This window comes from Trematomus bernacchii, unplaced genomic scaffold (assembly GCF_902827165.1).
Source record: "Trematomus bernacchii unplaced genomic scaffold, fTreBer1.1, whole genome shotgun sequence".
Lineage (NCBI taxonomy): Eukaryota > Metazoa > Chordata > Actinopteri > Perciformes > Nototheniidae > Trematomus > Trematomus bernacchii.
The window spans coordinates 19307349-19323315 of NW_022988050.1; the positions used below are offsets into that span (position 1 = coordinate 19307349).

Sequence of the window (15967 nt, forward strand, 5' to 3'; positions counted from 1 at the left end):
TATCGATGCTGCGAGGCAGGGAGGCCTATCGATGAGGCTCCTTGTTTTAGTGGAGCGAGACTCGCCCCAGGCCACAGCTCCACCCTGCACACACTCTGAGATGAACAATAAGAGAAATCAGGGCTACACCGGGTTATAACGGGGAATAAGAGAGCTGCTGGAACTTTAGAATGATGTTTGAACCTTTATAATACAACCTTGATCAACAGTATGAGATATACTTCATTTGTCAAATTGGGGTTGTATTTGAACAAATATCTAGTATTTCTGCTTTTAGCTGGCTTTAACAAACATCATGAAGAAGGGACAGAAATGAAAAAAGAGTTCAAAATATGACATTTATTGAGTTTTGGACATTTCAGATGTGAGCTATTTTCGTTAGCAGACCGTTGCTAAAGAGGAGGTTCTGATCAAGGGACTTTGTGCAGTCATATCAATCCGCAGAAAGAAGTCCGGTCAATTTAATATCATCTGTGTACAACAAACATTAGTTGTCAGGTTAAAAGCAAGAGCGCTGGACATCATAGAAAACAGCAGGAATGAAACACTAACAGACAGGAAGTAAACACTAAACAGAACAGCAGAAGAAGACAGACAGGAAGTCAACACTAAAAGGAACACAGTGTGGGCTCTGGCAGTGTTAAAAGACTGGTTAATGGAAAATAAAATGTGAACAGACTTGGTCAGTAACAGAAAACCTTTTTTTAACATTTCAAGTTACGTTTCTGTCACCGCAGTTCAGCCGTTGGTACGCAGTGGAAGAGCAACTTTTTCTAAGTGGAGGCCATACGATCATTTAAAAACAATATTGTGGGTCAAGGCCTGTGTTTATTTAGTATAGCGGTGCAATAAGCAGGATAATGTGCTGTACTCACTTCATGAAGCTGTATAGACTTTGATCTCATCCCTTTGTCATACAACTGTAAAGGTCAAGTATGATATATAAAAGTCTACCTTTAGAACTAAAAGTGCTCAGCGTATATGAACAATCATGATCAAATGAATAGTTTTATGCCTTTATAAATATACAATTACAAAGGATTAAATATACAATAACAGTGTCTGTTGTAGAGTATTCTCATTTATGTTACAATATAATTTGAACTAGGCTGGAACACAATTTATTATTTATGTAAAAAACAATGAAAGAAAGCCTACATGGGATACTGTATTGTTAGGGTTAGGGTTTGTTACAGAAACTAGTTGAACAGCAATTGATGTAATGGCTTTGGCTCTGGTTTGATCTTAAACATATTGCATTAGTTTGCTTATTTATTTCATTTTTCAACTTTAGAATACTAACATTGCACCTGTTCTTTGAATTGCCTAAACTTATAGAGGAACAAATCCCCAAAAAGGCTTTAGATCTTGAGATTCCACTTCCTAAGGTAACAGAGAAAAACTGTGTCTTTTTTAATCACTTTCATATTTTAAGTCTTTGAAATGGATGCTTGTATACAGATATTTTACAAATAAGTCAGATCCAATCCCCTTTGATGAAACCTACATTTTCACTATTTTTGGTTATGAGGAAAATCAAACCATCCATTTCACAACTTAGACAAAGTAAAGTCATGAAAAAACATGGGTTTATTTTTTACTTTAAACAGGCCTTAGTTTCTCTACTAATGGCGCATTTCCACTGCAGGGCCTCGCACGGCTTAGTACGGTATAGTTAGGCCTTGGTAGGCCAGGCTCACTTTATGCTGCGTTTCCATTACAGTTTAGTAGCCGGGACAGTAACTATAGTAACGCAGTGTAGGCGTAGCCGTGACGTCATCTTCAATGCGAACCACAAAACAGCCGTTAGCTGTTAGCCCTCAGAGCTCACAGCTCCTCATATCTGTTCAGAAACTAGACAAAAGTGAAACAAGTACAAACCACAGACTGCCTGTGTCATGGCGAATACAGTCGCTGCTTTATTTATGTCTGTATAGGCCGTTGTTGTGAGTGTGGACGGTCGGAGCATATACAACGTTAGCTTAGCCGATCTCCATTCAGAAAGCACGCATTTTAAAAGGTTTTTCGCCTGCCGTCTGTCTGCAGACTTGTCAAAGCATTAATTCATGGTTTTTACTAACCGGTATCAGTATGTTGTTACTTCAGCATCATTTTGAAACGTGTATTACAATTAAATCACGGTCAAATATGTTCATCTTGTTGTAGTTGTAGCCCCCTTGCCAGCGATTCTCTCTGACCATTCAGCAGTCGAGAGTGTTTACGTCACTAGTTTAGCATATTCAGCCCGGTTGTTGGCCCGGTAAGACCCTCGATTTTGGAGGGCCAGAAAAAAGGTGAAAAAGTAGCCCTGAGCCGGAACTACCCCTAGTGGAAAAGCAAAATAAAACGGGCCGGGTTTGGCACGGCACGCTTAAACCGTGCTACACGCTGCAGTGGAAATGCGCCATAAATGTGTTGTAGCAATGTCTTTGTCATCATCTCAATAAGTAAATGAACTTGTAAACACAATGTATATCAGTTGGTTCTGATAACACTAACAAATAAGAATAAAATGATAAAAACAGGAAGAAGTAAGAAAGTGCTCTAAGTCTACGGTGCATGGCAATTAACTTTTTATAGAAAGTAGGCCTAAGAGGTTAGATCATAAACATGTGCACAATCAGAACTGACATAAAGGATATTTAATATAAAATAAGTAAAGGTATAAATTGCCACTAAAGCTTAAATAGAGCTGTATATTTGTGTGGGTGAATCAAGTGTTCACTCCGACTATTAGGACATCACAAAGCCTTTAAAAATCATTAATCGTTTCCAAATCTAACGAGCACAACAAGGTCCTGTTTCATTATTGATGACTTGACTCGTTTGCTGCTGGAGATTTATATTTTTCTTCATTTACGTGAAGTGAGCCTAAGTAAACTCTAAATTGAGCATAATGCCTCTCTGCCTGGGGAGTCGGAGACGTCTGTGAGCCAGGAACGATGTAGCTACAGTCATCGGCAAACTGCTTTATTATGCCCAACACCATCAATCTCCATGCATAGGAATCGCCAACTTCAATCGCACTATTGGAAACAGCTAAGGTCAGACCTTTATCCCGCCTCAAAAAAGTTGCAGTGATTGATTTTTCACATTTTTAAGCCTTTTCAACAAGATTTTGAGCAGTGCGGAAAAAACAGGGTGCCAAATGGATTCATCATCATCTTTTAGAGGAGATGATTATTTGACAGGCATGTAAATTAGAAGCCAGGACAGGGGTGAAAGAGCAGGATACTCACCTCAAGAGGGGAGGGAAAAGGAATCACACCAACTGAAGCAAGCCAGGAATAAATGGAGAAAAATGGAGATGGGAGGAAAAAATGTCAAGTCTTATTAGAAACATGATTTTCAAAACAGAGGTTGTCATCAAAGGAGTATCAGTTAATTGATCTATCTCATCTCTATATGGGATGTCATTTGCATCAATTTCCTTTGGTCTCTGTGTTTGTCGTTCTCTATGCTGTGTAAATGTTTGTGTGTTTGGGGAAGATCTACAGAGAAATATCTGCGTGGGTGAGGTGGTTTATGATCGTGATCAAACTTCTGTTAGACAAATAAAGCCGATATTCTTTCTCTTGCCATGAACAAAGGATGTGCTCTCGTTCTCCCTCAGACATGATCACATGCTGTGTTTTTATTTGATAATCTTTTTTGGAGCTTATTGACGGACAGACTGGTGGTTTGAAGATTTCCTGTTTCATCTCCCAGTCTTTTAACAGCCATGGTTTAGTTATGAAATCCTGACATTTATTCTAACTCAGTGATAGTGATAAGGTACACAGAGTCACTTTGTCTCCCTTACTCTTGTGTCACTGCTTTGTCTGTCTCATATAGCAACATGAAGGAACTGTTAACATCAACTAGCAAGCTTTGGTCGTCAATGAGAAAGGTTAAAATCAGCATTAATGTTGGTAACTTAGGCCTGTCTAGTTGTCCCTGAATGTAGAAAAAGGAAACCTAAAGGGAATCAGACAATTAACATATACACAAATACACACTTTATTTATATTGTAGTGAGACAACGGTTATTTTACCTTCCTGATTAATGTAAAACACACACTTGTAAACTATGTTAGAACAGTGTAAAGACTAACAATCACAAAAATGTATCAATTCGTCACACTAAAAATGATCATAAAATAACTAAAAACACAAAAAAAATACACTATTTCTTCTTTTAAGAAGGTTTTCCTGTGTTCCTTATGCAATCTTTATCAATAGAATGAATATGGGATTGGTAAACCAACTGGGAGTAGAATTCTGCCTGCTTTTGATTGAAAGCCATTTCAGAAACCAAACCTGCCATTATTCACTTCAGTATGTGGATAAGCACACACAGGTTTAATTTATACTAAGATCGAAAATCTATAATAGAAACTTTGAGGGACAGTTTTATGTGTCATGTTGGCTTGAAAAGGGTGCGTCGGGTCGCTATCAAACTGTGAGGTTCACTGTATGAGTATCAAAGCCAGTATTTATCTAACTGTAGAAACAACATTCTGCTTTGGTAATTGACTAGATACATGTAGATTTGGCCATACAGTATGCACCTCAACTCAGATAAATAAACTAGTCTCGAAGATATCCAACATTACTAACCCACTGGTTTGTTTTCCTCCATCTATCTGTGCAGGGTAACCAAGAGGCCCCAGCTCCCCCTGAAGCCATGGCCCAACCCTTCCCCCCAGCCCAGTACCCCCCCCCACCACAGAACGGGATCCCCGCTGAATACGCCACGCCCCACGCCCACGCCCACCCCCACCCCCCGGCAGACTACACAGGACCCAGCACGGTGAACGAGCACGCCCTGACACTGTACACGCCGACACACTCACAGAGCGAACAGCCGGGAAACGACAGCAACACCCCCAACCTCACAGCCAACACAGTAACGGTGAGTCCACACTTTATACAAACGTCTTTATGAAACATGTGCAATGAAGTGTTTTTTGGTGTATTTCCATTCAATGTAAAGGATTTCCTTGGACCCTCCATGTTGGACAATATTGTGCCCTTTTGGAATAAAGGACACAACTCAATGAAATAGAGTTAGAGATTAGTCCATTACGTTACCCACAAAAACATGGCTTAACGGAACAGGACAAAAACATAAGAAGTAGTAGAGTAACATTAAAACATTTACATCAGGAAAACTTTGACCTTTCCCCTCCAAGCATCATAGATTCAAACACAAAGTCCACCTCCTCTTATTTCACTGGAGTCCAACACTAACTCCTGCGAAGTTTAACAACATAATTCGCAATGCCAAGATCTAACCACAGAATCCTGGGTCATATTTTCTTTTGACCAGATATCGTCCATGAACGGGCCGGTTAGTGGAATAGCCTTTGGTCCCAGCTAGGTTAGCTATGCCACCATTTCTACTCTCTTCCATCTCCTCTTGGGGTGTTTGGTCCAGCAGGTCTGGATCACTGGCTAAGTGGTCGGAAAATGCCGTAGGCGGTGACCCTCTGAATGTCCACTGCACTTTACCCAATCCCCATGCTTCTCTGTCATATTCCATATGTGCTCCAGTAAAAAGGAAGACAACTCAGACAAACAACCATTAAAACAATGTAGCATTGAGTCTCACTCTCATCATTGAATGTGGAACACAACATGCACACACACCTGGCTTAGGAGCTCACTGTGTACTACAAGAGACATAGTTACTGCAAAAAAAGGATATTCCCTGAACTGTAATAAAAGTTGTTTTGGTTTTCAACTTGACACTTAAGCAGGTCAATGCAGACCATACAGAAGGGTCCCACAAACCAATCTTTCGATGCGATGTCGTTGGGAAACACTTTTTTAGGTTGGCCTTCTTGTAGATAAAACATGATAAATGGCCCTTAAGGGTTCCATGCCAGCAAAGAAAATATGATAAAGTGCCCTTTAGTGTGTTCTACCATTACAGTGAACTTGGTAAAGGTATCTAGGATATTCTTCAAAGAAAGTAAACTTATGGTTAATGTTGGAGTTCCCAATATAGTGCCCTTTTATGGGAGAAAACATATTGATGCCTTTAATTAGAGAAAATTCAGTGCACTAATTGTTGTGAACACACGATGCAGTGCCTTTGATTGCACCCTTACAATTAGATGTAGTGCCATATAGTCTGCCTTACATGCTCATTAAAGGGTCCCTATTAGGATTTGGGGGGTTTCCCTTTCCTGTATTGTGTTATATAGGTTTTTATGCATGTAAATGGTCTGCAAAGGCTAAAATCCCTGTGTTCACTCCAGAGGGAGTTTCTCCCCGCTAACTGAACACCTTCAGTTAGCGCCATCCTGCATATTTATCTAAATAGATAATAATGTGCACCACACTGTGGCAAACTCCCTATAAGGGAATAGTTTTTGTCCAGCGAGTGGTGAGACTATTGCACAAATTAAAATATCTTTCTATACTCTGTGTGCATGGCGTCCCTCATAGAGAGTGAGCAGTCTACAGTGACATTGAGCTTCATTCACAGGGTGTCCGCGGGGTCATAAAAAGTATTAAAAGTTGATAAATCAATTTAGCGAAAATTAAGGCTATTAAAAAGTATTAAAGGGCATTTTCCAAGGTATTACATGTTGTAGCTTGTTTTCAATAAGTATATAAATTGTCCATAGAGGTTGTATTCTACAGTCTGCCTGAATGTAATCATTGCGTAGGTGTGTAGTGTGATTCTGTGTAGTTTATTTATGGCATCCCGTTGGATCTGACGTCATCTGAACAGGACATCGCACGCTCACTGCTTGATAGCGCGAAGGCCCGTTTACGCCGGTTGTTAAACAACATCGTTATGGGGAAATGCAAGTCTGCGTCCAAATGGTTGGAAGATAAGGAGGAAGGACAATCAATACTGTATATAGTAAATGTGAGGTAAAGTGTGTCGCCAAGGTAACCGATTAAAACTCCAAGTGGCGATGAGGTCTTAAAATGTATGGAAAGGGTCTTAAAAAAGGTCTTAAAAGGGATTACATTTGACTTCAGGATTCCTGCATATACCCTGATTCAGTAGTACAAACAAAGCCATAAAACATATTCCTGTTGCTGGTGCTCCTCATAAAAGCAGATCACTTCATCTATCTGCCATAAAACAATTAGGTCACCTGTTGGTCACTGTTTAATAGAGTCGTTTTACAACATCCTGCCACCCTCAGGCAAACAAAATAGAACCAGTATCAGCAGTTTTATAAAGCATTTCAATTTCATGTAAAAGCTAAGAACATATTTTTCCTAAATGTTACATGAAGATTATATTAGGACATTTCGAAAATACATTTAATGCTACGATTTCCTTGACAGAAAAAATGTAATGTAACCCACCCTCAGCTTTCTTATAAAGCGGAAACATGCTACATAGAAAAAGAGATCCAAAATATCGAGATAATTAGACTAGAGTTTAAATTATCTCTATTTTAACATCAAGCAAATGCGGAAATGCATGCACAAAGTAAACATGCACATACTTGTACACACAGCAGGGACACATTGGTGGCTGCATGTGACATATCAACCAAATTGTAAGCTTCTTTCCAACAAAGAGCTGCAAACACACACACACACACACACACACACACACACACACACACACACACACACACACACACACACACACACACACACACACACAGAATGCACATAGGGAATGGTAAGGATGTCCACACTATAGTTAACTGCACCACTACTTGTCTCTTGTTGAGGAGCCTTCAAGCTGTCAGGGCCAATAAGAATGGAGCATGCTGGGAAGACATGGGAGAGTATAGACAGTGATGGCAGTGTGGGGGAGTCCAGCGAGAGAAGAAGGCACGGTACAGTCAGCATTACTGGGAGTGTTTTACAGTCACTGTGGAGAGTTTGTCACAAGCTGTAACTGTTACTGTCAAGAGACATAGTTACTGCAGAATAAAGGAAAATACACCATATACACGTTCACTGCGGCCTTAAAGGCACTTACTACATTTACTGTAAAAAATACAGTATGCTGTCAAACCAATATATCAGGTTGAAACTATTTACCAACCACTAATATTAGCCTCTATGGAAAGATCTTGACCTGAAGTTCTCCACAGTATCAGCTTTTTCAATGTTATTGTCTTCGGAAGTATAAACTGCATTTATTTAAATATTGTAGTACGGCAACTGTACATTACTGGTGTGGTTCACTTTACTTTTTACTCTACTGCATTAACATCTGTGATCAAAATAGTTGCAAGTTTCACGTCTAAAACTTGTAATATATCATATTTTAACTGTGGTTCAGGAGGTAGATGGTCGTCCTCCAATTGGACGTCTGGAAATTCAACCCTCAACCCCTGCAGTCAACATGTCTTTGTGTTTTTGAGCAATATACTTAAACCTAAATTGCTTCTGATGGCCAACAGTGTGTGAGTGTGTATGAATGAGCAGATGGCCCCATGTATGGCAGCCTCTGCCCCTGTGTGAATGGTGACTGCTGACAAGTTCATGTCAAAGCGCTTTGAGGGGTCGCAACAACTGGAAAAACGCTAAATGAAGGCAGGCCATTTACCATTGAGAAAGAAGAAAATATAACATAACAAATAACAAAATGGTTTCATCATGCATCCAGTAATATAAATCTTGATTTCAATGCATGTGATATATGATGGTGTGAGTGGTTTTGATCTAGAGTTTATCTGTCTGCTTGTGCTGTTCATACTGTCTCTTGTCCAGTTGTGTTGCCCTTTGACATGGTGGCGTTCCGCACAGCTGTCGTCGAGGACGTCATTCATTGTATGCCGAAGACCATCTATGAGACAAGGGTTCAATTGGCACCCACTTTACTTTTGGTCTCATTTTGTGTGTGTGTGTGTGTGTGTGTGTGTGTGTGTGTGTGTGTGTGTGTGTGTGTGTGTGTGTGTGTGTGTGTGTGTGTGTGTGTGTGTGTGTGTGTGTGTGTGTGTGTGTGTGTGTGTGTGTGTGTGTGTGTGTGTGTGTGTGTGTGTGTGTGTGTGTGTGTGTGTGTGTGTGTGTGTGTGTGTGTGTAATCCCTGGTGAGAGAAAGCTCTGTAGCAGTCTAACCGTGTGTAATCTACCTATCTGGCAGCAATCCTATCTGATAGCTTCCATTATAGGCCCAGGAAGGGGCACTGCTGAGCTCAGCTAGTCACACACACACACACACACACACACAGTTATATGCACATATGTTCACAGAAAAACACAGTAACGACACATCTGGGATATCCAACGTGTAATCTAGGAAAGGTGTTCCGCGCTGTTTAGGGTGTGTGTGTGTGTGTGTGTGTGTGTGTGTGTGTGTGTGTGTGTGTGTGTGTGTGTGTGTGTGTGTGTGTGTGTGTGTGTGTGGTGTGTGTGTGTGTGGTGTGTGTGTGTGTGTGTGTGTGTGTGTGTGTGTGTGTGTGTGTGTGTGTGTGTGTGTGTGTGTGTGTGTGTGTGTGTGTGCGTGCGTGTAGCATAAGGGAGGCATGGTTGGGCAGATTAGTTCTGTACAGCTTCCCTCCTCACACACAAATAGACACACATACTGTACAGCTCCGCACTGTTTCCGTGGTGACAGTGGGGGAAGCTCTGGCTGCTTGTGTATGATAATGTTCATGTAATTATTTCTTCTTCCTGCCTGGCTGCTTACACTCCATGGATGGTGGAGGCATGAGGACCAGTGGGAGAGAAAGAAGCACAGAGAGGGATTTCAGCTCTTTGACTGAGGAAGAACAAGGCTTACAGCACTAAAGCCGCTCACTTCCATACCTTGCTAAGCTTAATGAAAGGCTACAGCTTCATGTGCTAACACACACACTGAATGGGAGATTTCAGTGGAACAGGGATCAATACATATTTACGGATTTGTTGTGACACATTGGCTCATTTGAACAGGATTAGGTTGCATACAGTGTAATGGACTTACCATGTAAATAACATTGTAATGCAAATTCATGTATGTTTTATAGTAGACTGAAGTCACTTAACGAGACTTAGGGGAACTTTTCAGAAATCGGAAACAACCAAGTAGGTTTACATTTAGGAGGAATTTGCCTTGGTGTATATGTTGCATATAAACACAGTTAAAGAAGATACTAGGTAAGAAAAATATAGAATAAAATGTACAGGAAATATAGATATATGAAAAAACTATGTATGGTATAATATGACAAAATAATAATAATAATAATTAAAGAATTTAAAAGAAAACAATTAGTTTGCAACAATCACATTATATTTGAAATGGGATTATACTTATTTCTGGCACTATTATGCTTTTTGGGTTTTTCCCTTTCCTGTAGTGTGTATCCTTTTTTTACTTCTGGTACAAAATGACATCACTATATTACACTCACACTTCAATTAGCCAGCAATCCTACATATTTGACATGGTAGGCTAAGGGGCAGGACATGTCTAAGTGGTTAACCAATCACAACAGCCGGCCAGCTAACCAATCAGAGCAGACTGGGCTCTGGGCTGAAGTCGAATAGTCCATTTAGCTTAGGAACCTTCCTAACGGAGTGAAATGACCCGGAAGTCCCTCAGTGGCAGCCATGATAAGTGCCGTTCGAATTCTCTAAATGAAAGGAAAGGAGGTTTCAAACTTCCTTTATAACCTCCTTTAGCCTAGGAACCACTGGACCTCCCTAACCGAAAGGAGAGGAGAAAATGCTGCCCCACAATGCCTTGCGGCCGCAGCATTTGCCGTCACACAACAGTCGGCCGTTCACGGAAACAACCGATTATGAACGAGAAATGATATCATGAAAGTTACGGTGCTTATTAAACATTTTAAAACATATGTGGTAAGTTGCCAAAGTGCTTTGTTTTGAACGTTCATCAGTATTATAATCAAAAAGAGAAATATGGACGTTAGTTTTTACTGAAATGATCAAATAAAGTCAACATTTCACAGTGTTTACTGAGCTGTGTGGGGTTTGTTCAACTTTTAAAAGATGTTTGAATGGTGATATACACAGTGATAGATGTTAAGGACTAACGTTTACAATAAATACATTTGTATTGATTTTAAGATCTTTTCATAGTTAATACAATCATACGTATTGGGATCATTTGTATTAATGTGGACCGGAGGGAGAGGGTGACGAGCATAAGTTTCACTTTCCTTTTTTATTTCAATTCCAACTTTGGTCATGAAGAATATGTTTCTCTGTTGTCCCCGTTCATAAAGCATAAAACGGTAACACTTTATATTAAGGTACACAAATTAACCATCAACTAGTTGTTAATTAACATGCATATTAGCAGTATATTGGCTCTTTATTAGTAATTATAAAACACTTATTAATGCCTTGTTCTACATGACCATATTCTACAAGTACATTGTTACATAAGAATAGATCATATTTGTTAAGTGTTATTATGGGAGAATTACTATTCTTGTGGTACTACTGCCTTATTAGGCCCATATTGAGCAGCGCATATTAAGACCAAAACTCATGTACAACAACTTCCTTACTTGCAACAAATAAGCACTAATTAGAGGGTTATTGAGGAAAAACTCTCAACTAATGGCTTATTACTTGTAGAATATGGTTGAACATTTCTCTGATGTCAGGACGGAGGAGCTCCGCCTATATGGCCAACTCTCCACCTATCAGGGGAATGAGAGGTTGCCGTGGCATGGTAACAGCATGGTAACAGCATGGTAACACGACGCTCGTAACTCGGCCCCCTCCTTTGCAGGGGGGCGTGGTCAGCTGCAGCGCATGCAAAGACAGGGTGAAGGAGAGCAAAATAGAGCGAAATGAGGCATGGCTAAAATGCATGATCTGTTTGGTATTTTGAAAAAGAAAAAGTATAAATATACCTTATATAGGTATGGCCCTACAATATATTATTCAAATATAGCATGATACAGTAGGTCCACTTTAATGTTCATTTTGTTTTATGGTAATGGAGTTTTTAACTCAGTTTGATGTGAGAACTATCAAATGTATGTGAAAAAGTTGTTTAAATCATACACAAGTCAAAGTAACATTTTAATTAAGTTGTAATTAGTAGTACAGTTGTTCAGTGGATGTGGAAGTGTAGCTGTAGTGCTGCAGGAGGATCGTGAGTTTTGTGCGTGTTTTTGAGATGGAATGCCATTATCCTTACCTTCCTATCCCTCTATTTGGAACGTTCTCTCTTCAATCAGCACTTAGCGCCTCACCCTCCCTCCCTTTGTGTTCTCAATGCTCTCTCATTGATCAGGAAGGTTTAGCTGACATCATCGTTCCATCTCCATCTCTCTTTTTAATTCCTTCTATTTTCAACCCCTACTTCCCCATGTTGCTGTGATAAATTATGTACATCAACTATTTGGGCTCTCTCTCCTGCTTGCTTCTCACTGCAAACATTGCTCCAGTACAGTTAAAAAAAAATCTGAAGAAGAAACACTACAAGTCAATGAGTAGCAGTTTAACAATCATTTTACTTGACTTCTCAAAACAATTTAAGGTGAAGGATATTGGGATATACTTTGATGGTAGAGATTTTCTTAATTCTTAAGGCAGTATTTGTCCTCTGTGGATTGATGTAACAGATAAAAGACATTAATTTGATCATTTACAGTAGAGAAATATGCGTGCGACTCAGCCAATCACAGTTCTATAAAGAATGCAATGTTATTCAATGGTATAACCTTAGCACAGTGGTAACGTTTTCATTAAATTGTAGGGAATAGGTTGTCAGAAACAAAATGTTGCTGCGTACGACTTTTACAAGCTTATCCCCTGCCAGCCTTTATAAAGTGAATGGCCTAGTTTAACAATCAATAGCATTGATAGCAACAGCAGTGTTTTGTTTGAGTGACAGTAGGAACAGGATGTCACTGCTTTACCCATGGCTGTGTCCTGCCATATGAAATGCCCTGATACATTAGCATTCCGTTAGAAGACATATCCATGCAACATGTGAAGGCCATGTTTTAATACATCGTTGCAGTGTAAAAAGAGATTGATAAATGATAAACTTGTAAAAATTAAACTAGATTTAGATCTGGCCAAAATACTTACATCTAGCAGTAACTTCTTAATCCACAGAGAAACCTTCAGTTAGGTGTGTAAGAGCTAGCTGCAGCTTTTGATAACCCCTAATGTGGCTGCAGAGCCTCTTTGAGCTCTAACATTTTTAAATTGAGGAGTGAAGTGGGACCAAAGAGGTTTAGTTGACACGTTATATTACTCTTTGAGAATAAATGAGTAGAAGTTGAATATAAAGCAGATTGGGGAGATGCTGCAGAGTTTATATTGTCTAAACATCTTTTTATTGCCTCTGTGATGCTTTATTCTGCCGTTAAAGTTGCACGTTTATAAAGTAAATTGCCTAGTTATTTTTATTAATAGTGGATTTTTTGTTATTTGTTCTAGTTATTGCTAGTGATGTTAGGGTTAGGGTTAAGCAATATGGTAATGTTTGTAATTGATCAGTTGTATACTCAAGGTAAACATGCTTAGAAATGAATGTATTTTTTGTTTTAACATCAAAGTAGCAGCACTTCTACATGAGTAATATATTCCAGTTCTCGATCCATCCCTGGCCTGCAGCATTAGCTGTACTAGCTTAATTATAACAGGTGGCCAGCCATTTTCTTTGCCAGCCCAAGGGAGGCAGAGCAGGATAAAGCCAGCATTTTATCTACATTGGACAGTTAGTCCATAGTTAAGGCTGTAATAAATCTTGCTGACATAAATTCAGTGAACACCCCTGTAAACAAGGACTTGTGTTTGACCTAATGGCTCACACTGTGATATTACACATTTATTTCAGATTTGATGTGACTGTCAGAATATTTTCTTCCTTGATTTACAGCTGTGTCTTCTGATTGTGTGTGTGAAAGAACTATTTTTGGTGCCAAATACATCACATGACCTGCATTTACCACTGTTGCAACTCAGCCAATTCACTACAGCCCTGTGCTGTTCCTGGGGCTTGTTCCAAATATATAAGTGGGACATACAGCTTCCAACTATGGTGTATTGACCCCAGAACTGCACAGGACCTGATGTTACTTCCTTAGCTAATACATTCATCCATATTCAACCATATATAGAGTGGTGCAGTGATGACTCATTTTTGTTGACCAACCTGGAAGTTAGCATCCGAGGGCTGCCTCACCAGAAAGCCACCAGGATTTTTCAATTGGATTATTGCAGGGAATAACATAATTGGCAAACACACATTATGATAACTACGTACATGTTTTGTTCTGCAGGATTATGTCCACATAGCTAACTACATCGCGGTCACATGCTTTCACATCACCACCGCTAAGCTAAAGGTGGCTAATATTTGGCATTATGACGTTTAAAAAGCCTTATTTAGTCACTAATTAGCCATTTTTTAAAACAAAAAAGCTTTCACAAGTGGGGCATTTACTGACAGTTTTTTTGTCGTAGAACAAAAAGTGAACATCTTGCAAGCTTGTATATCCACTAAAAAATGGTTGACTTTGGGATTAGGGATCCGAAAGTGGTAAAATGCTAACTCAATATCAGGTTTTAGAACTCAGTCCTGCACCGCTCTCTGCTGTCTTCATGACCATATACCTTATTTAAGGCATCCGACCAAAAACTCAGTCATAAAACCATTGACTTTGACATTGACAGCTGGTTCTGGCTGCCCACAGGGGTCTTAGGAGCCCACATTACCTCCACAGGGAGGCTTCTTGCAGGACTTGCAGTTCCACTCTAAGCTCTTTGCAGATGTTCAAGCTCTTCACCCTTTCTCTAAGGCCACTTTGTGAAATAAACTTATTTCAGCTCATTGTTGGAATGTAGATCCTTGGTTAGTGGTTGGGTTTGCCTTCAGGCTAAGCTCCCTCTGTACCGGAGCACTCAAGTATAGCACCCACATTACTGCTGACATGGCAGTAATCTGCCTGTCAATCTAATCTATCCCATCCAACCGAATTCAAAAGTAGAATAAACTCTTAGATAAATAAGTAGGGAGTCGGATGAATATATAGCTCTATGGTTTCATTACTAGCTATTACATTTGAATGAATATCATTATAAGAGAACAAATGAGAAACTAATATTGCCAACAAGCTTTTTGACCAGAAATCCAACTGTCTTGCATCATCTGCCTTGCTCTTCTTTAACAATGTTTTTTGTGTTTAAAATGCATGCTCTGCCAAAAATAAGTTCCGCTGATATCAAATCATGCCCTCATAATTAATCGTCAGACAGCAGCCAGCGATCAAGGTGTTTTTATTTTAATTTTCTAATTTGTTTTGGCTGGTTTAGTAAAGGTGTCTCTCTGCTTTTACTATGAGTTTTACAGTACCCCAGATTAAGCATGATAAATAATTGTGATCTTAATAATGATACAAAGAAATATGATAAAAGGTGCTTTCTAATTGAAAATGGCACTTTGAAATGGAAAGGTTTTTCTATATTTGAAAAGATGTGTTTGTAATGTTATTGACCAAGATGGCCCCATATAACAAATCCCAATGTAACCCCTGACCGTGCCATATTTTGTACGTTGTCATGCAAGCTGTATTTATCGAATCTCTGCATGTTAAAAAGTAGAGTACAAGTACTGCTAAACTTTTTTAAACTGTTATTACCTACGAGGTTGTGTTCTCAGTTTGCTGGATGTGTGTGCAGGGAGGATTACATTACACTTAAGGAAAGGCTTTTGTTGAGATATGAACTAAACACAACTAGCTTCTGTGTAAACATGTACAGGTTATCAAATGTTTTTCTTATTTCTCTTAGAGAGCTTCCTTAATCTCCCAGGACACACACCAATGCAGTGAGAGCAAAGAAAGGGGATAGCTCAGTTAAAAAAGGCCCTGAACTTACATTCAAAGCTAAACAGGAAGATACAGAGTGGTGTTTGAAACTCTTAAAAGCCTCCTGGGCCTCTACTTGGCCTCCACTATACCTCCACTTTACCACTTTCAATCCTCACCTTTGTAGGATTTTTTCCCTTCATGCCACTCAATTTCAATGATAGTCATCATCCTGCCTCTCACTTGGGTATTCTTTAAGTTATCTC

The 15967-nt window shown here is 39.4% G+C and overlaps 1 protein-coding gene across 1 annotated transcript in view; it reads left to right on the top strand.

Moving 5' to 3' along the window:
- Positions 1-15967, top strand: part of LOC117473849 (RNA binding protein fox-1 homolog 3-like) — a 191617-nt gene that overhangs the window by 111493 nt on the left and 64157 nt on the right. The window contains exon 3 of the mRNA XM_034119777.1: positions 4634-4894. Coding sequence (XP_033975668.1) covers positions 4634-4894 — 261 coding nt within the window. The remainder of the gene's footprint in view (positions 1-4633; positions 4895-15967) is intronic.